Source organism: Ovis canadensis, chromosome 1, assembly GCF_042477335.2.
Source record: "Ovis canadensis isolate MfBH-ARS-UI-01 breed Bighorn chromosome 1, ARS-UI_OviCan_v2, whole genome shotgun sequence".
NCBI classification, from domain to species: domain Eukaryota; kingdom Metazoa; phylum Chordata; class Mammalia; order Artiodactyla; family Bovidae; genus Ovis; species Ovis canadensis.
Window position 1 is genome coordinate 138,277,443 of NC_091245.1, and position 26,447 is coordinate 138,303,889.

At 34.4% G+C, this 26,447-nt stretch overlaps 1 protein-coding gene across 1 annotated transcript in view; it reads right to left on the reverse strand.

Annotated features, from left to right (window-relative positions):
• Window positions 1-26,447, reverse strand: part of NCAM2 (neural cell adhesion molecule 2) — a 263,454-nt gene that overhangs the window by 91,005 nt on the left and 146,002 nt on the right. Inside the window, exons 9-11 of the mRNA XM_069589008.1 lie at window positions 22,623-22,810; window positions 18,401-18,497; window positions 773-946 (exon numbers count right to left, since the gene is read on the reverse strand). Coding sequence (XP_069445109.1) covers window positions 773-946; window positions 18,401-18,497; window positions 22,623-22,810 — 459 coding nt within the window. The remainder of the gene's footprint in view (window positions 1-772; window positions 947-18,400; window positions 18,498-22,622; window positions 22,811-26,447) is intronic.

Here is a 26,447-nt window from a genome sequence, read left to right on the forward strand (position 1 = left end):
TTAATTTACTATTGTCTCCTATTTAGTTTCTTCTCCTAATAATGGCAGAAATATCACACATTCACATGATGAAATTCTACATAAGTGGAAAGAAGTGTTGTAAACTGTTTTAATTTCTCAGATTTAGCTAATTCTATTAATCAAAATGTCATGACTCTCAGGAAAAATCTGAGTTTTTCAAACATAATTTTGAAGTAAATGTTAGCATGCGAGGTCAAGTTGTATAGGTGCCTTCATAAGTATATATGCAAGGCATCTATATTTTACAGTATGACTTCCATACCTACTTGTGAAAGAAATATTAATAAATGAAATTTGATAACTGATAATATTCAGCTTTCAAGTGTAACATGTCACCAATTTCTTTTGCAACACCCAAATTTTAAATACAAACTTTTTCCCCTTGGAATTAAACTTTGGTGATTTTTCTCAATTCTTATTTTTTAAATCTTAGTTTTGGCCACACCACACAGCTCATGAAATCTTAGTTCCCCAACAAGTGACTGAACTCCAGGCTATGGCAGTGGAAGTGTTGAGTCCTAACCACTGGACCTCCGGAGAATTCCTAAAACTCTTTAAACTTTACTAAAGATGGAAAATTTTCTACTCTTTATTAATAAATTCTGAAGAAGAACAGGACAGTGGGAAAGTCTCCCCATCCTATCTCATTAAAATAAAAATAGCACATTGAAGGGAAAATTAAAAGCTAATCATACAGGTATATTGAAGATGAGCTTGGATTAACCAACATGCTTTGAAATCATTGACTCACTTTGAACTCCATGGGAGCGTACTATTTTCCAGGTTTCTGATGCCACTTCTTTGACATCCACTTGATAGTGATTAATAGGCACACCTCCATGGGAGTCCGGCTTGCTGAAAGAAACCTTGGCTGTGGTCTGTGACAGCTCTATAATCTTCACTCCATAGGGACTTGATGGAACATCTACAAAGGAATAAAAACAAAGGAAATATAACCCAGGTAATGTGGATGGCCATTATCAAGATTTATGGTGCTCTGAGAACTAGGAATAAAGGAAAATTGCTGCCTCTCTGACAATATATTTGAATTACAAAGCTTGCACAAACCACTGAATGATCTCTTCAAATTATAGGAAAGTACACACTAATTCATGTTTATTACTGTAGAAAATAGTCAATTCAATACCAAATTTCATTTATTAAGGGAATAGTTTTACTTCTGTCTTTACTATCCAATATAAGCATTTTATTTCCATTCAAGAAAAACAAGTTCATGAGTGTGTGTGCGTGTGTGTGTGTGAGAGAGAGAGAGAGACAAGACAGGTGAAAGTAAAATATAAGAAAACTAGATTTTATTGAATTATTAACATAAATAATTATCTTTAGTGAAAATGTGAGATTTATTTTTGTTTATAAAAATTATATTAAATAATTGGGCAAATTTTAGAGAAATTATCATTATGAAATAAATAAAACTAAACATGGATGATTTAAGGTTTTGAGGGGTCTGAAACAGTTGAAACTAACCTTAACGAAATGATACACTTGAGTGGCTTGGACAGTAATGCAAAAAAAAAAAAAAAAAAAAAAGAAAAAAGAAAAGCAAACACTCATATGTGCCAGTGACTCTTCTAGATTATCCCATATCAGTTTTTTTATCCTGTATCATTTAACAACAGGGATTGTTCTAGATCCTTTGTTTCAAAAATTCTATTGAAGTGTAGGTGATTTACAGTGTTGTGTTTAATTTCTGCTATACAGTAAAGTGATTCAGTTATAAAAAAAAGAAAACTTTAAACTATCTTTTAAAATTTCCCTTATGGCTGTACTAGTTTGCATTCCCACCAACAGTGTAGGAGGGTTCCCTTTTCTCCACACCCTCTCCAGCATTTATTACTTGCAGATTTTTGGATCGCAGCCATTCTGACTGGTGTGAAGTGGTACCTCATTGTGGTTTTGATTTGCATTTCTCTAATAATGAGTGATGTTGAGCATCTTTTCATGTGTTTGTTAGCCATCCGTATGTCTTCTTTGGAGAAATGTCTATTTAGTTCTTTGGCCCATTTTTTGATTGGGTCGTTTATTTTTCTGGAATTGAGCTGCAGAAGTTGCTTGTATATTTTTGAGATTAGTTGTTTGTCAGTTGCTTCATTTGCTATTATTTTCTCCCATTCAGAAGGCTGTCTTTTCACCTTGCTTATATTTTCCTTTGTTGTGCAGAAGCTTTTAATTGTAATTAGATCCCATTTGTTTATTTTTGCTTTTATTTCCAGAATTCTGGGAGGTGGATCATAGAGGATCCTGCTGTGATTTATGTCTGAGAGTGTTTTGCCTATGTTCTCCTCTAGGAGTTTTATAGTTTCTGATCTTACATTTAGATCTTTAATCCATTTTGAGTTTATTTTTGTGTGCGGTGTTAGAAAGTGATCTAGTTTCATTCTTTTACAAGTGGTTGACCAGTTTTCCCAGCACCACTTGTTAAAGAGATTGTCTTTACTCCATTGTATATTCTTGCCTAAAAAATTGCAAATAGAACTACCTTATGACCCAGCAATCCCACTTCTGGGCATACACACCAAGGAAACCAGAATTGAAAGAGACGCATGTACCCCAATGTTCATCGCAGCACTGTTTATAATAGCCAGGACATGGAAACAACCTAGATGTCCATCAGCAGATGAATGGATAAGAAAGCTGTGGTACATATACACAATGGAGTATTACTCAGCCGTTAAAAAGAATTCATTTGAATCAGTTCTGATGAGATGGATGAAACTGGAGCCGATTATACAGAGTGAAGTAAGACAGAAAGAAAAACACCAATACAGTATACTAACACATATATATGGAATTTAGGAAGATGGCAATGACGACCCTGTATGCAAGACAGGGAAAGAGACACAGATGTGTATAACGGACTTTTGGACTCAGAGGGAGAGGGAGAGGGTGGGATGATTTGGGAGAATGACATTCTAACATGTATACTATCATGTAAGAATTGAATCGCCAGTCTATGTCTGACGCAGGATGCAGCATGCTTGGGGCTGGTGCATGGGGATGACCCAGAAAGATGTTATGGGGAGGGAGGTGGGAGGGGGGTTCATGTTTGGGAATGCATGTAAGAATTAAAGATTTTAAAATTTAAAAAATAAAAAACTAAAATTAAAAAAAAAATTAAAAAAAATTTCCCTTATGAATCATTTAATTAAAATAATGTTACATATTTAAGTTTTAATCCTTTAGTTCAGGTATTTACATTTGAATCCCTGCAATTAAAGGAAACAGTTACAAAATCTTTTATCTGTGTGCTTTTTTAAAATTTTTTTTTAATTTTTATTTTTACTTAATTTTATTTATTTATTTATTTTTTTAGTTTTACAGTGGTTTTTTTTTTAATTTTTATTTATTTATTTATTTATTTTTAGTTTTTTATTTTTTAAATTTTAAAATCTTTAATTCTTACATGCGTTCCCAAACATGAACCCCCCTCCCACCTCCCTCCCCATAACATCTCTCTGGGTCATCCCCATGCACCAGCCCCAAGCATGCTGCATCCTGCGTCAGACATAGACTGGCGATTCAATTCTTACATGATAGTATACATGTTAGAATGTCATTCTCCCAAATCATCCCACCCTCTCCCTCTCCCTGTGAGTCCAAATGTCCGTTATACACATCTGTGTCTCTTTCCCTGTCTTGCATACAGGGTCGTCATTGCCATCTTCCTAAATTCCATATATATGTGTTAGTATACTGTACTGGTGTTTTTCTTTCTGGCTTACTTCACTCTGTATAATTGGCTCCAGTTTCATCCATCTCATCAGAACTGATTCAAATGAATTCTTTTTAACGGCTGAGTAATACTCCATTGTGTATATGTACCACAGCTTTCTTATCCATTCATCTGCTGATGGACATCTAGGTTGTTTCCATGTCCTGGCTATTATAAACAGTGCTGCGATGAACATTGGGGTACATGTGTCTCTTTCCATTCTGGTTTCCTCGGTGTGTATGCCCAGAAGTGGGATTGCTGGGTCATAAGGTAGTTCTATTTGCAATTTTTTAAGGAATCTCCACACTGTTCTCCATAGTGGCTGTACTAGTTTGCATTCCCACCAACAGTGTAGGAGGGTTCCTTTACTTAATTTTAATTTACAATACTGTATTGGTTTTGCCATACATTGACATGAATCCACCACGGGTGTACATGCGTTCCCAAACATGAACCCCCCCTCCCACCTCCCTCCCCATAACATCTTCCTGGGTCATCCCCGTGCACCAGCCCCAAGCATGCTGTATCCTGAATCGGACATAGACTGGCGATTCGTTTCCTACATGATAGTATACATCTGTGTGCTTTTGTAATAATCCTTTACTCATATTACTTCAAACTCAAGAAGATACCCTTGAGCAGATACTTTTGGGTGAAACTTCACTTTATTTTCTAGTACACAAAGCCTTGTAAAGAATTATCTGAAAGGCCAAACAAGCAACAGGAGAGTGTAAAAGAGCAAAAAGTTTTGATGAGGAAATCAATGAAACCTCTGCTCTGAAAACATGAGCAATTAGAGACATGTTAAACATTAAAGGAATTTCTCTCTGTCCCTTCTGTCTCTCAGTCTCCGTCTTTCTTCAATATCACATTTGAAAAAAAATCATAAAGATTAGAAATATATACAATTTAGGTAAATTATATATAGGTATTTTATGAATATGTAAATTAAGTACATAGTTCCATCTCAGGAATCAACTTTACAAAAAGAAAATCACTTGATTGAAAATAATGCAGTAAATATAAATTTTTGTTTCACTATAATCAAACATTCATATAAAAGTCTCTAATGGCTGTCGAGAGTCAAATGTGCCTTATTTGCTAGAGTTAAAAGAGAGCACTATAGATCACATAAAACTACGTCTTACAAATGACACTGGACAAGAGCCATGAGGTCAGGTTTATGGCCTTTTGGATATTAATATTGTAACAAAATGCAACAGTGTACATTTCAGCTCTAATTAGTGATTGCAAATTATTTGACAGTCCTATGAAGTGCATTATACTAAAACTCTAAGGTTCAGGAATAAATATGCAGAATATGGATACATCCCAATATAATTTTGCAGGGCTTCCCTGGTGGCTTAGATGGTAAAGCAAAGTTTCTTTAATCGCTAGATTATAACCAAAGTTTCTTTTCATCTGCAGATTTGATCTAAAGTTTGCAGAAGAGGGAAAACACACACACATTGATTGTTCCACATAAGACTGACCGCATGTTGAGTGACTCTGTAACATCAATTAGGATTAAATTGGGAATCATAGCAATAACATTTAGTTTGATGACACATTTCAAAAGAAAAGGTTTTAAGTACTAGTGGAGGCTGGAAGAGCTTCCCAGGTGGTTCAGAGGTTAAGAATCTGCCTGCTAATGCAGAAGGCGTAGGTTTGTTCCCTGAGTCAGGAAGATCCCCTGGAGTAGGAAATGGTAATCTGCTCCAGTATTCTTGCCTGGAAAATCCCATGGACAGAGGAGCCTGGTGGGATACTGCCCAGAGGTCACAAAGAGTTGGACATAACTGAGAGACAGAGCACGCATGCAGAGAGAGAGGAGGGATACTTCTGGGCTCCCACCTTTGACCCTATGGTATGTTCACAGTTTGGGGTTCTTACGCTAAGTACAGAAGTATGCACCATTTGCTAAGCTGTATACTCTGACATGGTACACCAACTGAACCTTTAATCTTAACATAAATGTACCATCACAAAAGTAGAGGTGAGTGGGTATCTTTTCTGTCTATTCTCAGACCTCCTGACTCTTAGCTTGGTTTTCATTTATATTTATTTTTTCTTGGCCTCTTCTTTCTGTTACCTGACTAAAAAGAAAAGTGTGCTTGTAATTTGAAGCTCTAAAATCTTTTTTTAGATAAAATCTGATTTTATATGTCCAACCACCTACTGACTACTAAATTACGAATTTCTTGAGGAAAGGGAAAAATTATTTGCTATACACAATTTATACATGCAAGCATATATACATATATATATACACAGATATACTGTTGAAAAAAGTGATGGGCTATACTCAGGCCTCAGGAAATATATGATAAATTACAATTTTCATCAATTAAAAATATGATACAGAGGTACAGACTTTGGCCAAGTAAATAGTGCCTGACAGCTAAACTAACACCTCTAATTCTTCTCTCCACTTTCTCAATTGTTTCATAATCACATTTATTCTTGATCCTACCTCTGATATGCACATCAGCATTAGCCACAAAGTTATTTTTATTTTTATTTCAATTCTTGAGAAAATTCTGGGAGATGGTGAAGGGCAGGGAAGCCTGGCTTGCTACAGTCCTTGGTGTCTCAAAGACTCAGATACCACTTAGTGACTGAACAACAAAATCTTTTCATTTCTGCTTGCACTGTGAACTCCAAAGCCCATGCCCCATATGCTTCTTCCTGAAATGCCATTAGTGGCTCTCAGCTTCCTCTTCTATTGGACAGCCCACCAAGTTTGAATCCATATGGCATGGAAATGCAAAATCAATATTTCTAAAGCACCACTCTGATCATGTTACTTTCCTGAGGAGATATTCAGGAGCTTCCTCCTCTTTACAACCTCAAACTTAGGCTTTTCTGTCTGGCTTTCTAAATCCTGAAATATTTTTGAGATTAGTTGTTTGTCAGTTGCTTCATTTGCTATTATTTTCTCCAGTTCTGAAGGCTGTCTTTTCACCTTGCTTATAGTTTCCTTTGTTGTGCAGAAGCTTTTAAGTTTAATTAGGTCCCATTTGTTTATTTTTGCTTTTATTTCCAATATTCTGGGAGGTGGGTCATAGAGGATCCTGCTGTGATTTATGTCAGAGAGTGTTTTGCCTATGTTCTCCTTTAGGAGTTTTATAGTTTCTGGTCTTACATTTAGATCTTTAATCCATTTTGAGTTTATTTTTGTGTGCAGTGTTAGAAAGTGATCTAGTTTCATTCATTTACAAGTGGTTGACCAGTTTTCCCAGCACCACTTATTAAAGAGATTGTCTTTAATCTATTGTATATTCTTGCCTCCTTTGTCAAAGATAAGGTGTCCACAGGTGCATGGATTATCTCTGGGCTTTCTATTTTGTTCCATTGATCTATATTTCTGTCTTTGTGCCAGTACTATACTGTCTTGATGACTGTGGCTTTATAGTAGAGCCTGAAGTCAGGCAGGTTGATTCCTCCAGTTCCATTCTTCTTTCTCAAGATTGCTTTGTCTATTTGAGTTTTTTTTTCTTTTTTTTTTCTTTTTTTTTGTATTTCCATACAAATTGTGAAATTATTTGTTCTAGCACTGGGAAAAATACCATTGGTAGCTTGATAGGAATTGGATTGAATCTATAGATTGCTTTGAAAAGATGCTCAACATTACTCATTATCAGAGAAATGCAAATCAAAACCACAGTGAGGTACCATTTCACGCCAGTTAGAATGGTTGTGATACCAAAGTCTACAAGCAATAAATGCTGGAGATGGTGTGGAGAAAAGAGAACCCTCTTAAACTGTTGGTGGGAATGCAAACTAGTACAGCCACTATGGAGAACAGTGTGGAAATTCATTAAAAAACTGGAAATAGAACTGCCTTCTGACCCAGCAATCCCAGCATACACACTGAGGAAACCAGAATTGAAAGAGACACATGTACCCCAATGTTCATTTCAGCACTGTTTATAATAGCCAGGACATGGAAAAAATCTAGATGTCCCTCAGCTGATGAATGGATAAGAAAGTAGTGGTACATACACACAATGGAGTATTACTCGGCCATTAAAAGAATATATTAGAATCAGTTCTAATGAGGTGGATGAAACTGGAGCCGATTATACAGAGTGAAGTAAGCCAGAAAGAAAAACACCAATACAGTATAGTAACACATATATATGGAATTTAGAAAGATGGTAACAATAACCCTGTATGTGAGACAGCAAAAGAGACACAGATGTATAGAACAGTCTTTTGGACTCTGTGGGAGAGGGAGAGGGTGGGATGATTTGGGAGAATAGCATTGAAACATGTATACTATCATGTAAGAAATGAATCGCCAGTGCAGGTTTGATGCATGATACTGGATGCTTGTGGCTAGTGCACTGAGACGACCCTCTAGAGGGATGGTACTGGGAGGGAGGAGGGAGAGGGGGTTCAGGATGGGGAACACGTGTATAACCTGTGGCGGATTCATGTTGATGTATGGCAAAACCAATACAATATTGTAAAGTAATTAACCTCCAATTAAAATAAATAAATTTATATTAAAAAAGAAAAGATCCTGAAATATCTAACCTCACTGGGTGTATTCAAGCAGATCATATTTTAAAAAATGATCAAACACAACCCACTATTACAAATAGGGAATATAGATGTTGAATTTCATCCACAATACTCCTATCAGTGTTAGCGTAGTTTTGTAAATTAGTTCTTAGATCCTTCCATCTTAATAACTAAAGAATGCCACCTATCACTGAATGAATAAAAAGGATAATTGTACAAACACTTTATTTATATTTACTTTTCCTTTTCATCTTTTCTAGTACCAACATAGGATTGGGTGAAGCGCCAGGATATATATCATCAGAATTTATAAGTCCAAAGTCTGGTCTTTTGTCAGCTGCAACCTTGGACATGTCTGTTAATCTTTTCCACAGTCAGTATTTTTCTCCCCAAAATGGAGATTAGAATAACGTCCACACTAGGGATGTTACTTGCATTAAGCAATAAAAAACATGTAAACCAGAACTTGAAATATATTAATAATAAGCCCTTAGTAAATATTAGTCATCATAGTTTTGCCATCCTTCCCTGATAACCACATTCTTACTATCACTTTATTTTGTATCCACTGACATCTTTCAATATTCAGTCAAGTGGTAGGTAAAAGATACAATACTAAGATTCAGCTTAGAAATTTTTGCTGTGTATAGTAGCAAAGAGTTGGTGTCACAGTCCAGGAGTCACACAGGGACCGTCTGTGAAGCTGATGATATGATTCTAGGCAAATAAAACTCATTTAGTATCAGTTTTATTTTAAACAAAATATTAATAATAACAGTATTAAAGTTGCTGTTGTGCGGGTAAGTTAATGGGGATATACATCACAGGGTATTTACAAATATCATTCCACTTACCCTTTCTTTAAAACAGCTCTCAGTGTCTAAATAACATTGATGTAAATTTTGATATTTAAGCATATGTCTAAAGTCACATGGTTTGATGGTTTGATGGCTTGATCAAAGTATAAAGGAGAAAACATAAAAAATCTTTCTTGGTAATCATTTATATGTGGTAACAGGTAAAGGAATAATAAGAGGAGTTGCTTCTCTGAATTTAATTCTGATAAAATAAAACAATACAATTAAATAAAAAGGAACTAGTAAGTAAAGCGAGAGTATAAACAACCTGGTTAATAACAAAGAGGGCAATAAGCAGATATATATGTGCATGCATATCTATATACACATATATAGATACACATACACATATATACATACAGATATGTATAGATATACATACACATAGATATTTGGAAACAAATTCAAAACAATACATCAAATATTATGTTCCCCTGCCTAACAACAAAACAGCATCCTAAAATGAATATACTCCCTATAAAATAGAATCTTGAAAGCACATGCCCCAAGATATTCATGAGGAGGAAAAGAGAGTTGAAGAATATAATGTACTTACAAAGGATATCTTAGATAAGTAAATGTTTTAAAAACATTTTCAACTTGATGATGAATCATGAGATTACAAAACAGCATTTCTTCAGGAGTCAGGATAATGTAGGGGCTTATAGAAATCATCGTGTTTGTTCACTCAAATTGTACCCTATCACTTCTGGATTCATGGACGTCCAACCTCTGATTTTTCCAAGGCCAGACCCTTCATCTCGGAATGCTATTACTTTTACTTTTCTGCAGAACACTGTCATCAGGGAGCTCTTCTCTTCCTTTTATTTTTCTTTGGACTTTCAGTCTCTTTCTCTGTCCTGTTACGATGAATTAAAAAGATCTCTCAATGGACAAATTTTCTGCAGTTCTACTCTCTTCTCAGACAACAACCTCTTCATCAGTTTCCCTACCACAAAACTTAGCTGCTTTGAGTTTCTACCCCAACATCTTTACTTCTGAAACTTTGGTTTCCTGGATTGCTGGGAAGATGGCAATTAAGATACAGTGGTTCAGAGACATTGACTCATCTCTTTCCCCAGCAGTGAGGGTGTAATATCGCTTAACTTAGATCAATCAGAACAATTTGGTATTTGTCAATCTTGTAAGATTTTTTAAATATTTTTTCTAAATATTTATAATCAATTTTTCTAAAATGGTGTTTGAATCCTTATCTCAAATACTTTCTAACGATACCCCTCCTCCATTTCTATCACTATGCTATTCCTCTTCACCAAAAGAAATGGAAGGCTAAAACCTTTATTCCCTACGTTCATTTGCTGCTATGGTTGTTATCATTATAGAGGCATTTAGGATGAGTGGCACATCTTCGTGGTTTAACATGCTGAACCAGTGTGAGTGCCATTCCTATTCTTCTGAGCAGGTGCATGTGGATAAGAGGACATACAGATGTGGATTACAGAAGTACCTGGACTCCTTACTCCACAGTCTATTCAATTTCTGGTGCCAGGGGCTGTGAAATCAATAGAAAGGTAGCTTGACTGCAGAGTTTCTTGACCTCTGATGAGCAGTTGTAGAGTTGACTTTGGACCTCACTTGAGGTATATTAAGACCTTGAAGTCATGCCTTCCCTCTCCCCTGCTTCTCAAATAATTTTATAACCATCCATGTCTCCATATTAAAGTATTATCTCCTGGTTTATTTATCAGTCTCTATCTGACAAAAGTCCCAAATGTTAAGGGAATTCTTATATAAAGAATTGAGTTTCCTAGATTTAGTAAGACCCTGCCATGCAGACTGTATATATCAGCCGCACTCACCTCAAGGATAATGCTGAAATGGGTTTCATCTGATTCGGCTCTGAGTGGCCACATTATTTACAATAAATTTTATATATTTTTCCTATTTCAAGTGTGAGGTTAATCTAACATTATGCCCAATCTATAGCACATCTGACACTGCAAATTCCTAATTTCTTTATCCATCTTGTTTGCTTCAAACTCCAAATAAAATCATTATTCTATTGATCTTTTAACATCATTTGATCACATATGTTTAAAATTTTCTCCTCAAAGGTAGTGACACTAAACTTCTGAATAATTGTTTTCAATTTTATTTGCTAATTTACTTCCTAAAAATATTATTTTTTTACTTTACAATATTGTATTGGTTTTGCCACACATCAACATGAATCTGCCACAGGTGTACACGTGTTCCCAATCCTAAACCCCTTCCCTCGTCCCTCTTCCCTCCCCGTACCATCCCTCTGGGTCGTCCCAGTGCACCAGCCCCAAGCAACCTGTACCCTGCATCGAACATAGACTGGAGATTTGTTTCTTATATGATATTATACATGTTTCAATGCCATTCTCCCAAATCATCCCACCCTCTCCCTCTCCCGCAGAGTCCAAAAGACTGTTCTATACATCTGTGTCTCTTTTGTTGTCTCACATACGGGGTTATTGTTACCATCTTTCTAAATTCCATATATATGCGTTAGTATACTGTATTGGTATTTTTCTTTCTGGCTTACTTCACTCTGTATAATCGATTACAGTTTCATCCACCTCATTAGAACTGATTCAAATGTATTTTTTTAATGGCTGAGTAATATTCCATTTTGTATATGTACCACAGCTAACTGTCAGTTAAACTACAGCCTGGAGGGCTGCAGTCCATGGGGTTGCAAAGAGTCGAACACGACAGAGCGACTAAGCACATACACACAACTATGACTCATAAGCAAATCAAGCGAAGCATTTTGAACCCTTTATACATTCAATAATTCATCTAAGTCTACGATAAGCCAGATAATTTTTGAAGACAAAAGTTTACCATATAGTATAGGAAAAAAGAGAAAGATGTAGATTTTTCAGGCTAGATATCCCAAAACTGATTATGTAAGAGAAACTTACATATAAAATATTACATATTCAGCTCAGTTCAGTTCAGTGCAGTCGCTCAGTCATGTCCGACTCTGCAACCCCATGAATTGCAGCACACCAGGCCTCTCGTCCATCACCATCTCCCAGAGTTCGCTCAAACTCATGTCCATTGACTCGGTCATGCCATCCAGCCATCTCATTCTGTCGTCCCCTTTTCCTCCTACCCCAATCCCTCCCAGCATCAGAGTCTTTACAATGAGTCAACTCTTTGCATGAGGTGGCCAAAGTACTGGAGTTTCAGCTTTAGCATCATTCCTGCCAAAGAACACCCAGGGCTGATCTCTTTCAGAATGGACTGGTTGGAACTCCTTGCAGTCCATGGGACTCTCAAGAGTCTTCTCCAACACCACAGTTCAAAAGCATCAATTCTTAGGCACTCAGCTTTCTTCACAGTCCAACTCACATCCATACATGACCACTGGAAAAACCATACCCTTGACTAGACGGACCTTTGTTGGCAAAGTAATGTCTCTGCTTTTGAATATGCTATCTAGGTTGGTCATAACTTTCCTTCCAAAGAGTAAGCATCTTTTAATTTCATGGCTGCAGTCACCATCTGCAGTGATTTTGGAGCCCAAAAAGATAAAGTCTGACACTTTTTCCACTGTTTCCCCATCTATTTCCCATGAAGTGATGGGACCAGATGCCATGATTTTAGTTTTCTGAATGTTGAGATTTAAGCCAACTTTTTCACTCTCCTCTTTCACTTTCATCAAGAGGCTTTTTTGGTTCTTCTTCACTTTCTGCCATAAGGGTGTTGTCATCTGCATATCTGAGGTTATTGATATTTCTCCCAGTAATCTTCATTCCAGCTTGTGCTTCTTCCAGTCCATCGTTTCATGGCATCTGGTCATATCACTTCATGGCAAATAGATGGGGAAACAGTGAAAACAGTGGCTACTTTACTTTTCTGGGCTCTAAAATCACTGAATATGGTGATTGCAGCCATGAAATTAAAAGACGCTTACTCCTTGGTAGGAAAGTTATGACCAACCTACATAGCCTATTCAAAAGCAGAGACATTACTTTGCCAACAAAGGTCTGTTTAGTCAAGGCTATAGTTTTTCCAGTGGTCATGTATGGATTTGAGAGCTGGACTGTGAAGAAAGGTGAGCACTGAAGAATTGATGCTTTTGAACTGTGGTTTTGGAGAAGACTCTTGAGAGTCCCTTGGACTGTAAGGAGATCCAACCAGTCCATCCTAAAGGAGATCAGTCCTTGGTGTTCATTGAAAGGACTGATGTTGAAGCTGAATCTCCAATACTTTGGCCACCTGATGTGAAGAGCTGACTCATTTGAAAAGACCCTGATGCTGTGAAAGATTATGGCAGGAGGAACAGGGGACGACAGAAGATGAGATGGTTGGATGGTGTCACCGACTCAATGGACATGGGTTTGGTTGGACTCTGGGAACTGGTGATGGACAATGAGGCCTGGCATGCTGCAGTTCATGCAGTCACAATGAGTCAGACACGACCGAGAGACTGAGCTGAAGAGAAACTTAGTTTTATATTTAGCTGAAGAAAGTGTGTTTTCCAACAAACTGATTTCAAGCTGCTTTCACATTTTATGGAACAAAGGTCTAGATAAAATGTAGTCCAGGTACAAGGGCAAGTAGATTGACTATAATTACATATCAACAGAATTCTGTTCAATTGATCCAACTTAACCTGTAAGAAGGTATCTATTCTTGAAAATGACTTGAATCGGCTGAACCATGACATAGATGAAAATACAAATGACTGCTTCATGGTATTTGTGAATTAAATGAATCTGAGAAAGAAAGCAAAATACTGGATTTGAGAAGATCTCAGTAGGCTAAAAGGATGAGCTCAAATGGACAAGATGAAATTTAATAGGGATAAGTACAGAGTCCTGAACTGAGGTTAAACCAAATCAGTTGTTAAGCATAGCACAGGAGATCTCAGTAGGTCTCCTAGTATTAGCTTGTGTGATAAAAGGAGGTAGGAAAAGTCTTGAAGGAATAAAGTGGCAAATCAAGTGAAATTTATGAATTGTTTTATAAAATACAATGTCCATAATAACATTGGAGTATTACTCAGCCATTAAAAAGAATACATTTGAATCAGTTCTAATGAGATGGATGAAACTGGAGCTGATTATACAGAGTGAAGTAAGCCAGAAAGAAAAACACCAATACAGCCTACTAACACATATATATGGAATTTAGAAAGATGGCAATGATGACCCTGTATGCAAGACAGCAAAAGAGACACAGATGTGTAGAGTGGACTTTTGGACTCAGAGGGAGAGGGAGAGGGTGGGATGATTTGGGAGAATGGCATTGAAACATGTATACTATCATGTAAGAAACGAATCGCCAGTCTATGTCCAATGCAGGATACAGGATGCTTGGGGCTGGTGCACGGGGATGACCCAGAGAGATGTTATAGGAAGGGAGGTGGGAGGGGGGTTCATGTTTGGGAATGCATGTACACCCATGGTGGATTCATGTCAATGTATGGCAAAACCAATACACTATTGTAAAGTAAAACAAAGTAAAAATAAAAATTTAAAATTAAAAAAAATACAATGTCCATAATAAATAAGATTGTTATCCCATTATCAGATACTACTGTGCATTCATCATTTATGATGTCCTAGAATTAGCCAGTTTTAAAAAGAGACCTAGCTACTCTCAGCTGCTCTTATTTTTCAGTTGCTAAGTCATGTCCAAATCTTTGTGACCCCAAGGATTGCAGCTCATCAGGCTTCCCTGTCCACTATTTCCTGGAGTTTGCTCAAATTCATGGCCATTGAGTCAGTGACTCTACATAATTATCTCATATCTGCTACCATTTCCACCATTTGCCTTCAGTCTTTCCCAGAATAAGGGTCTTTTTCCATTGAGTGCAGGCTTCGCATCAGGTGACCAAAGTATTGGAGCTTTAGCTTCAGCATCAGTCCTTACAATGTATATTTTGGGTTGATTTCCTTTAGGATTGCCTGGTTTGATCTCCTTGCTGTCCAAGGGATTCTCAAGAGTTTCTCCAGCACCACAATTCAAAAGTATCAAATTTTGGTGCTCAGCCTTCTTTATGGTCTAACTCTCACATTCGTACTTGACTACTGGAAAAACCATAGCTTTGACTACACTCATAGTGAAGAATGTTACTTAGAAACTAAGAACTGGATGCTAAGCGTGCTGTTTTGTTATTGGAATGTTGTAGCTCTCAAGTTCTCTCAGTGTGTAGAATTATCTTAAAAATTCTCTTCTAAATCACATTCCTGGCAAAATGAAGCTCCCTGTAGAAGTGATTGAATACACACACATCCCTCCACTTCTTTTCTCTATCCAGCTATGTACACAAGACCAGAGTACCCCCAATACTCAATCATCAGCTCTGGATCATTCTAATTTTTGCATTTACTGATCTCTTCCCCAAAGGTGACATAATTATATTGGTTTTATTAGCCATGCTATATTAGTCACACTAACCCTACAAACTGTAGAAATTAATCATTCATCACTGCCCCCATTGTTTTATTGAAAACTCTCCTTATTCTGATCAAGCTCCCATAGTCTTCTCTGGGTTGCTGTCTCTGTCTTACAACGGGCACATACTTTCACTGAGCCTGAGCTCCAACACCTCACACTGAACAAATGAAAACCAGTTAACTCCATTCACTACATTCAGTGTCAAACATCATATGCTGGGTTGCCATGCCCTACCCCATCCACATAAAAATACCCACTTTGCTCAGATGTGAAAAATGTAAGTGAAAGTGTTAGTCACTCAGTTGTGTCTGACTCTGCGACCCCATGGACTGTAGCCCACCAGGCTCCTCCGTCCATGGAACTCTCCAGGCAAGAAAACTGCAGTGGATTGTCTCCATTTCCTTCCAGGGGATATTCCCAACCCAGGAATTGAACCTGGGTCTCCTGCATTGCAGGCAAATTGATTATCATCTGAGCCACCAGGGAAGCCAGATGTAGGACTAAATTATTCAGGAGGGGGAAAAAAGGAAGGAAGGAAAGGAAGAATAGAGAATATATTTTTGAAATAAAAAATGTAGCTTTTTATTTTCTCACTGTATATGTAGTACAAAATTTCACCCTAATTTGCCTGCTTTATCATTTTTTAGGAGCAAAGTAATATGTTACAGGGTAAAATACAGTAAGTCAAATGATCTTGACGTTTTACCTGGTCAAATAGGCCAATGAAATATTAAACTGTGGTATTAAAAATATTTTGAAATATTTCAACTTCTATATAATGTTTCTCATAATATTTTATTTAAAATCAAATTATACATTCAGTGTTTGAACTCTGTAGGAACGACTAAACATTATAAGCATTACATAAAGGAATCTCATCAAAGGAATTATATTTATTAATGTTGATATATAGATGTATGTTTCCTATTCAAGACACAGTGTCCAATTCATTTTTATATGATCATAACAATTTCTGTTGAATGAATCTTTTTCTGACACAAAGTTTTAGCATCTTTTCATCACAAAATTTTGGAATATGAGGATAACTGGAGCATTTGAATTATATTTCCAATAACATAATAACTCTTATCATGAATACATATTTTCTAATTTTATCTTGTTAGTTGCTCAGTCATGTTTGACTCGATATGATTCCATGCTTTTTAATTATAGTTGGAAAGAGGGAAACTCACTAATTTCATATCTTCATTAGAAGGATATGTATAAAATATCAACGAAAATATTACTGTGAGTAATATGACATATGAAATTACATAGATATGTAATGAATTAAATAAGATTTTAAATCTCATCAGCATAATGTTTTATACTTCATAGTTTCTTGAATTATGAATTTCCAAAAAATAAAAAAAATTTTAAAAGGTCATTTATCAAGTTCTACCTTATAGAAAATGGGGTCATTTTTCAAAAAAGCAATATATAATAGTATATAAATGTTAGCATATTTATAATATATTAACTATAATATATATAGCAATCATATGTCTAGCTATTATTTATAAACAGTTTCTACAAGGACATTTGCCTAATTTTCTAAAGCTTGGAATTAACATGAGTAGTGGATGCTTCTCATTACTACAATTAATACTTAAGTTTATTATAAATGAATTTGATGTGATTTAACACATTTCATTTTCTAGAATTTAGTTTGCTTGTACAAAGATTTATTCATATGACTAACTGCATGCAGTCTATTTCCAATGATTTTCACTGAGATTAGTTTTCTAATGACTTCCTTGTAGACAGTACACACTGGTTTATATTCTCCCTTATTTCAAAATTTACTGTCTCTTCCTTTCTATCTTAACTCCCTCTAATCTTAACTTTTTCCTTATCATTTCTTTCCCTAAAACTTTTCCACAGAATCCTTCTCTTCCTTTATCCATAATGTAGTAAAATAAAACTTGAATTGGAGAAGAGCAGATTTTCCACTTACATAATAATTTGATTATTATTAGCTTCATAACTTTTAAATTTCCCTTTTGATCTTCACAACTAATGACTTTCAGATATATCTACGTATCAAAAGAGATACTTCGTTAACGATATAAAATTGCAGTTATATAATTTAATTTTTATTTGAAAAAGTTTTAAAATATTTTCATGGAGGTTATTTATTCTATTAAAATATAATATTACAGTGATTTTCTGATATTTCCCTACCTGGAACTAGAAGATAATAAATTATATTTTCATCATCTGAATTTTACAAATTATAAAAATGGATATTTCCAGATTTCTAATCAGTCTTGTACTAATGGCAAAATCTATATGTGCTTACATATACACCCAAATATAAATATATATAATATAAATACAAATAAAAACATAGCTAGATTTCTAGTTAAGGTAAACTTTAACCTGCACAATATTTTACCTATATATTTTAAACTTTAAGGGAAGAACTGGAATGTTTTTATATATACAAAATGAAACATATTTCAGCAAGTTACATAACTCTAAATTTTAACAATAAAGTTACTATTTTTCTTTCAATTTTAGAATTTAAAAGATTAATTTTAATTTCTTTAAAGATATATTTATTGCTAGTTTTTGACAAGACTCTTACTTTATGTGAATATAGTTTGATTTCTTAAGACATATGTTTCCTAACACTTTTGTATATAAAGTTGGGGAAATCAGAATCAGAATGAAAATTAATCTTGATTAGTGAATACAATCTAAGTCCTCACTGTATCATATAGAACTGTAGCAATTTTTTAAGCATTAGTTCTATCTTTCTCATAGTAACCTGTATCAGGATTATGAAAATATAAAAATTATTTACTGCAGGAAATATTTTATGAGACATCAGAAATTACATTATACTTACCAGCCAAAGCAAGAATATACTCTTGAAATCTTGTTCCTATACGATTAGTAGCTGTGCAATTATATCGTCCAAAGTCATTATCAGATGTAGGTGCAATCTAAAATAATTATAATAATAAAAGTTTCACAATTTTAAAAAAATATCACAGAAGTTTTAAAATAGTCTCTAGCATCACTGTCATCTTCATATATATACAGTTACTGACAACTCCTTGGCATAACTCTTTTTATGTATCAAGTAAGCATTCTCTCTTTTTAAGATATAAGCCATAGTTTTGTACCATCCATTTGTGTCCATGTGCTTAGGTGCTCAGTCCTGTTCAACTCTTTGTGACCCCATGGACTCTAACCCACCATAGGACCAGGTAAATTACAGTTAGTCTATCAATTTATTAAGTAGATAAATACTACCATTTTGTTACATATATTCAAGTGAAAAATCATCAGATATTTATATATGTAAAGTTCAGAAAATAGTACAGGTTGAAAAATATGTATTCTGCAAATGCTACAAACGACTTTGAAAATAAGAATCTTGTAACAAAAGCATTGTTAACTCTGTTTTCTACCTTGCTGTCTTCGATCAGGCAAGTTTAAAGTTTAAGAAAGGTTTAAAATACCACAGCTTTCTCTTCCTATTATGATTTTATTAAGCATAAAATATTAAGAAAGGGTGAGGATCTATTTAAAATAAAAATATTTCAGGAAGGTATTTTTCAAGAAAATATTTCCCTGTGTACCAATCCCTGTTAGCAGGCACATTATCTTGATATCTAATAACATATCTTGCCCCTATTGCTGTTCAATTCCTATCATTTTCTTTCAGTTTAGGTGGAAAATAGTTGACCTCAGTCCTTACACACTTGAAATCCATAATTAAGTTAACCTTCTGGGATTCTATGTTGAACAGTGGGACCAACCCTGTAATTCTAATGTACCAAAATTCTGAAGTATCAATTCAGAAAAGAGATTTGGTGATCGTAAAGATATAATTTTCAATTCCAGGAACTATTATTAAGAGAGAATAAGTGTACAATAGAGTTGCTGTTAATTTCAAGTCTATCTCAAAAGGGGGAAATGGTTTTGTGATAATGGGAGGCTATTAACTAAAAGTGCAATTTGGAGGTCCATTGAAGATGATAATTCTGAAAGGGTACAAAAAGCAGTGTCATTCATCTTCTAGTCAGGTGTCCGTCTAGGAATAGATCATAGCTTTAAGGACTAGAAGCTTTAACAGCTCATATATAAGTACTTTTAAGTGACTAAAATATTCATTTTTCATACATTCAGGTTATAATAAACTAGGTTAATTTAACTAGAAAATAATTTTACTACTCAGAAAGTTTACAAGGCTCAGTTCAGCTTTGATTTTATGTTCCTGGGAGTTCACTTATCAAAAGACAAAGGCTTTGTAATTCTAGCTGAAATAAGTAATTTCTTTATCATGCTCTATGATTAACAAATAGAGAAACTATCCTTAGTAGCACAGTCTATTAAAAAAACACAGATCAGACAACAGGAAATCATGTCCCCTCCAGCCTATTTAGTGTATTCTAGAAAAGCAGTAGAGTCCAATAAGTGGTTTTTAAAAGTTCAATGCCAACAAAGTGAAATAATAGATAATTTTATCAAAATGTATAATAATATATAATAAAGGTATATAATTCATGTTTATTTAATATATATTCATATTAACTATGTTTAACGTATAAAATATTACTTATATTTATTCAATAAGTACTAGAAATATCTACTTAGGATACTACTTCTTCATATTTTAATATGCAGTTAAAATAATTCAACTTTACTTTAGATGTTGGGCCTTGATAGAATATAATAAAATATCAAGTGTAGTTTTGAACACCAAAATATAAACTGAGAGAACAATGTTAATAAAGGAATTTGTAAGCTCTTTCCTAAACACTAAAGGGCAGAATATTATTCTAGTCTACCTATTAGAAACTTTCTGAATCAAATTTTCTCATATATTAAAAAGCTGTCCTATTACCTCAGGGGAATACCTAGGGAAAACAAATGACCAAATATGTAAGGCCTTGAGAAATACATTTATTGGCAAGAACCAAAGGGATTTATAGAATGTTTTGTTATTTTTAAAAATTCACATTAAAAAATGAACATATGTATATAATCAAAGTAAAAATTTGTTAATTCAAGGAATCTACTATTAACCAGATTATTATTAATTGTAACATTTATTTTCATTTTTATATGTTCTTAAGTATTAGCAATTATGTAACTACTATATTAATTTATAGAGAAAAATCATTATAATGTACATCCTAAGGAACTATGTATGCTACTAATTCAAAATTAGTAACATTATTACTGCTTCTTCTTATTGTTGTTATTGTTATTTTGGTTTAGTGTTTTAAGTTGTTTTTGTTACACATCTGTATTATCTATTCAGGATTTAAACTTAATTTTTGAAAACAGTATACACATAGAAAGTTTATGCTCAAGGTCAGTGCCCTAAGAAACAGATTCCTTGGCTATGTCTGAACAAAAATTGCTTAGTTTTCACTTTTGCATTGAAAGAAATGGCATTCTGGCAGAAATGACATGAGAACTTTATATTAATAAAATATTTAAATGTCAATTTATAAATTGTTGCTCATATCAACTATGGAGAATTATGAGCTATTTCAGAAACTGAAAAGTGGCAAGATGAAGTAAAGCTGAAATTACAGATTAGTCTGTCATTTAAACATGAACGTAAATCTACCTGTTATGGACTGAATCATGGCTATTGACAAAAATCAAGTTCTGAAACCCTAATCTCTAATGTGACTATATTTGGAAGTAGGGACTTTAAGAAGGCAAAGGAGATCGCAAGAGTGGGGCCTGGTATCCTTATAAGAAGAAAAGACACTGGAGCATTTTCTCTTCTTTCTCTGCCTACACTGAGGGAAGGTTATATGAGTAACAGTGAGAAGACACCCATCTGCAAACCAAGGAGAGACTTGCAATAAACCAGTCCTTCTGGCACCTGGCTATTGGACTTTTAGCTTCCAGAAATGTGTGAAAAAACAGTTTCTATATTTTAAGCCACCCAGTCTGTGTTATTTTGTTATGGCAGCCCTATCACACTAATACACTGTCTGAAACCTAACCTCAATTTTCTACTATGGTTAAATATTAAAAATTGCAGTTGAATCTAGTCAAAAGTCTTTGTGAAACTGAGTTCTCTGTCAGTTTTCCAATAAATACTTCTAATACAGATACCAAAAAAAAAAAAAATGTATTTGAAATAGACTTAGACAAAGTGTTCTGATAATCAGTCAATTATCCAAATATTTGGTGGAAGTAATATTGAAATCACTCCATCAAACAAATGTTTTACTAAGTCAAGTTACTAGGTAAAAGAGTTAACAGGGCACCAGTGAGAACACTTTTAAGTTAATGCAATAAAGATATCAAATGTTATTGTAAAACAAGCATTATTAAAATTTATGCATATTGAACTAGTAGAGAAAATATAGCATCTTTCTAGCTAAACGTGCCATTTAAGAAAGATTCTCAATTGTTATGAAAGCATCATAAATTAGAAGGACTGATGGCCATTGTCATAGACTTAGATAAACGTTAGAAATTGATATACAAACATAATCTACAATTAATAAATAAAAGATACTGTATTCAAACATAATTTAAAGGCCAGGTACTCAGCAGTATAAAAACAATTATCTTCAATCTTAATGTAAAATATAAAATGAAATGAGGCCATGAACAAGCAAATGTGGTTTATTTAGGAACTTGTACATATGTTGCCAGCAGATAGCATTTATATATGCCAGTCTAGGAAGCAGGATGATGTAATCACGAACTCAATGCCTAGTAGCAACACTGAAATTTAACTTTTGGCCCTCAATAACTGACAAACTATTCATTCTTTCTCCCTACTTTTTCCTGATACAAATGTTTTTTTCAAATATAAATTCATGAAAAATAATGACTTTTGCTATATAGCCATATATCTATATAATAAGCCCATAAAGTAAATAGTGAGACACTAACCATTAATTGACAATGACCCAAATGCATAAAATTTCTCTTTAAGCAAATAAATATATACAATATGGTATATGTATATTATAGGATAGAATTATAAATAATAATTTATATATCAAGATATTTAAATATATTCTAAAATAGTAGATAACTGCCAAAATAATACAATTTGTTGATATATAATGAAAACTTACCTCTAATATTATTTTTCTCCCTGTACTATATGTCTTTAAATTAGTAGTGTTTTTAGCTGGCAAGACTAATTTCTCTCTTCTCCAATGGACTGACGCTGGTGGATTCGATTTCACATCACAGCTTATATTTATTGGATTTCCTTCCCAAGAGTAATAAATTGTTTGATTTGATATAAACTTGGGAGCATCTGTAAAGCAATATAATATAATATTATAGACATTTTCTTTAAGATAGTCATTTAATTAGTATAAACAATAGTAATCATTATTGACTACAAAAAAAGCCATAGTAATTCTAATTGCATATATTTAATATGTGATATCAGAACTCATGAAAAGATATCATTTGATTGATCCATCAAATCATTTTAATATAAAGTATTCAAAGTTGGCCAATTATTAAAATATGAAATATTAATACACAGTTTTTTGCTTTTAATAATCTGACAAAAATTTCCATCCAATAAGTTAATGGCTCTCTACATATGTGAAATATATTTCTGAAACAACTTTCATTATAAGTGGGAGTTTTGGATAAAACTTAATAAAATCTATAGTCATATCATTTTTCAGCTTTGGCTTAGTTATACAATTTCTCCTATAAAAAACATGAAGCAGACATAAAATTTAAATTGAAATGGCAATGTCACAACAAATATTTCCTAAAATGTCTTTTCCAGTATTAAATAAGCAGGTATGTTTTAAATTAATCAACAATAGTTAATTTGAATCTTAGCTCCTATAATGCTATTTCAATTTTCAGGCCCCTACACCAGACCACTATAATTATAGGTGAGCGAAACAGGAAAAAAAATTATATTATTTCATTGTAAAAACCTAATTGCAAAACCTAGTTGTGCTACATAGACATGTTTTTGTTTTGTTCCATTCTAGAAGTATGATGGAGTCCAAATGCCAATCAACTATAACTTTTCTGAGTCTCAATAGATTGACTGTATAATTGAAAGGATTCATATTAACAATTTTTCATAAAAAACATAATCCTAAAATAAGTGCTAAGATCATGGCATCCAGTTCCATAGCTTCATGGTAAATTGATGGTGAAACAATGGAAACAGTGACAGACTTTATTTTCCTGGGCTCCAAAATCACTGCAGATGGTAACTGCAGCCACAAAAGGGACATTTGCTCCTTGGAAGAAAAACTATGACAACCTAGATAGCATATTAAAAAGAAGAGACATTACTTTACCAACAAAGGTCTGTATAGTCAATAATACGTTTTTTTTTCCAGTAGTAATATATGGATGTGAGTTGGACCATAAAGAAAACAGAGCACCAAAGATTTGATGCTTTTGAACCATGATGCTGGAGAAGACTCTTGAGAGTCCCTTAGACAGCAAAGGGATCAAACCAGTCAATCCTAAAGGAAATTAGTACTGAATATTCATTTGAAGGACTGATACTGAAGCTGAAGCACCAATACTTTGGCCACCTGAAGCAAAGAACTGACTCACTGGAGAAGACCTAGATGCTGGGAAAGATTTAGAGCAGGGGGAGAAGGGGATGACAGAATCTGAGATGGTTGGATGGCTTCACTGACTTGATGGACATGACTTTGAGTAAGCTCCAGAAGTTAGTGATGGACAGGGAAGCCTGGTGTGCTGCAGCTCATGGGGTTGCAAAGAGTTGGATTTGACTGAGAAACTAAACTGAACTGAAACAAAGTGCTAGCTAAAATGCTGCTGATATATTTGTTGTTGTTGTTTCTGGTATTTAAACTGATTATTCTTGTTACTAATATTAACTACTTAGAACTTATTATCCATGATAAGTTATTAACTGAAAATTGTACAAATTAAAAGTTTTGCTTTACTACTCAAATTATTTAATAATGACCTGCTCCCAATTTTGTTATATCAACAGATTATATATCAGATATGTGATGTAAGAATTACAATTTCTGGTACAACTGCACAGATAATTGTTTAAATATTCTTGTCCTATCTATGTTTTACTGTATGTTTTTAATGCCAACATCATATATAAGTATGAAATTCTTATCGAATACTTTCTATATGACAGTAAGCTTATACATTTTATTTTATTTACTTTTTTTAATAACCTATGAGGAAGGTGTTATTCTGTTATTAAGAATGAGGGCAGTGGAGTAAGGGCTATCAAGCTTATTCTAGTACTAAGTTGTAGGTATGGGATGATCTGGGGTAATTTTAACCAGGGTCAGTTGAATTTCTATTCAACCCAGGAACAGATTTATAATATCAAGTACTAGAAACATTTTGGTTATGTAGACTTTATCATACGTTACTGAAGAGAAAAAAAAAAAAATGGGACAATTCCTCAGGAACACAAAAGCCTTAAGATTCTGCAGTGCACTCTTAAATATCTCTCCAGAGATAAGAAGTATAAGCATTATCAAATGTTAATATAAAGGACTTTTAGCACATTGTTTTAATAACAAAGTTCAAAACAACTTAATGACTCTCAAAAGAGGACTGGATAAATAATGACTCATATTGGCATTTTGCTAAATATTACAGACATATCTGCTTGTGGTTTTCCCTCCCCTTGCAATGTGCCTGCCCTTCCCTCTACCTGGCTGCCTTCAAAACTAAGCTCACACTAACTTAACATTGCTTTTCCACAACATTCAGTTGTGGGTTAGGTTCACTACTTTGTGTTCCCACAGATTCTATACTTTCCCTCATTTTGGTAGTAGGAAATTGAATTGTTAGGAAGGAAGTTACGCATGAGCAATGAGGGATGGCCTGGCTGAAGATGATGCATGTTGGTCTCTGAAACCCACCCCAGACACACCCAAGAGAATGCACAGGTATGCTACAAAACAACCAGAGATAATTCTCCAACTCCTGCATGTGGACCCTAGGCACACGGTGGATGCAACCTAATCACAAAGGCTTCTCCAAGTAACCTTTCATAGCAAGGAGCCCATTAAGGGTTCATAAATATTCTACATCTGATTATAACAGACTGAGCAGGCCTTCCCTGGTGGCTCAGATGGTAAAGAATCTTACAGCAATGTGGGAGACCCAGGTTTGATCCCTGGCTTGGAAAGATCCCCTGGAGGAGAGAATGGTGACCCACTCCAGTGTTCTTGCCTGGAGAATCCCATGGACAGAAGAGCCTGTAGGGCTACAGTTCATGGGGTCACAAAGAGTCAGACATGACTGAGCAACTAACACGTAACAGACTGAATATGGGAAGACATAGACAACAGAGCCTGCTGTTATATAACTTGCAATTTTATCAATCGGTCTTGAGCATATGCCCATTTGTATTCCCTATCATTGATTGGTAGTGGGTACAAGCCCTATTTTGCACAGGGCATAACCAAAAGGAGGAGACTAGAAGTATAAAAAGAGGGGAGCCAAGAGGGAAAAGAGGAGGACTCCTTTGGGGCAAGCATGCTCGCATATGCTGGAAGTGTCTGTCTAATAAAAGATCTGTCTGTTTGAGCTGAACTGAGCTGTAATCTGTATGTTGTTTTAAAACCTTTAGTCTGGCATTTCACATTTTGTTGCAATGAGGCAAGAACCAATAAACAGAAATTAACTGACCTGACAGAATGACCTATATGATTACTTCTCTACCAAGTGGTCTAAATCTTTTGGGTTTAACAGACAAAGAATATATGGTGTTTATATATATATATATATATATATATATATATATATATATATATATATATATATATACACATATAAAACTCAGCCTTAAAAGAGAATGAAATGTTGCCATCTGTAACAACTTGGATGAACCTAGAGGATATTGTGCTAAGTGAACTAAGTCAGTCAGAGAAAGACAAATACTATGTGATTTCACT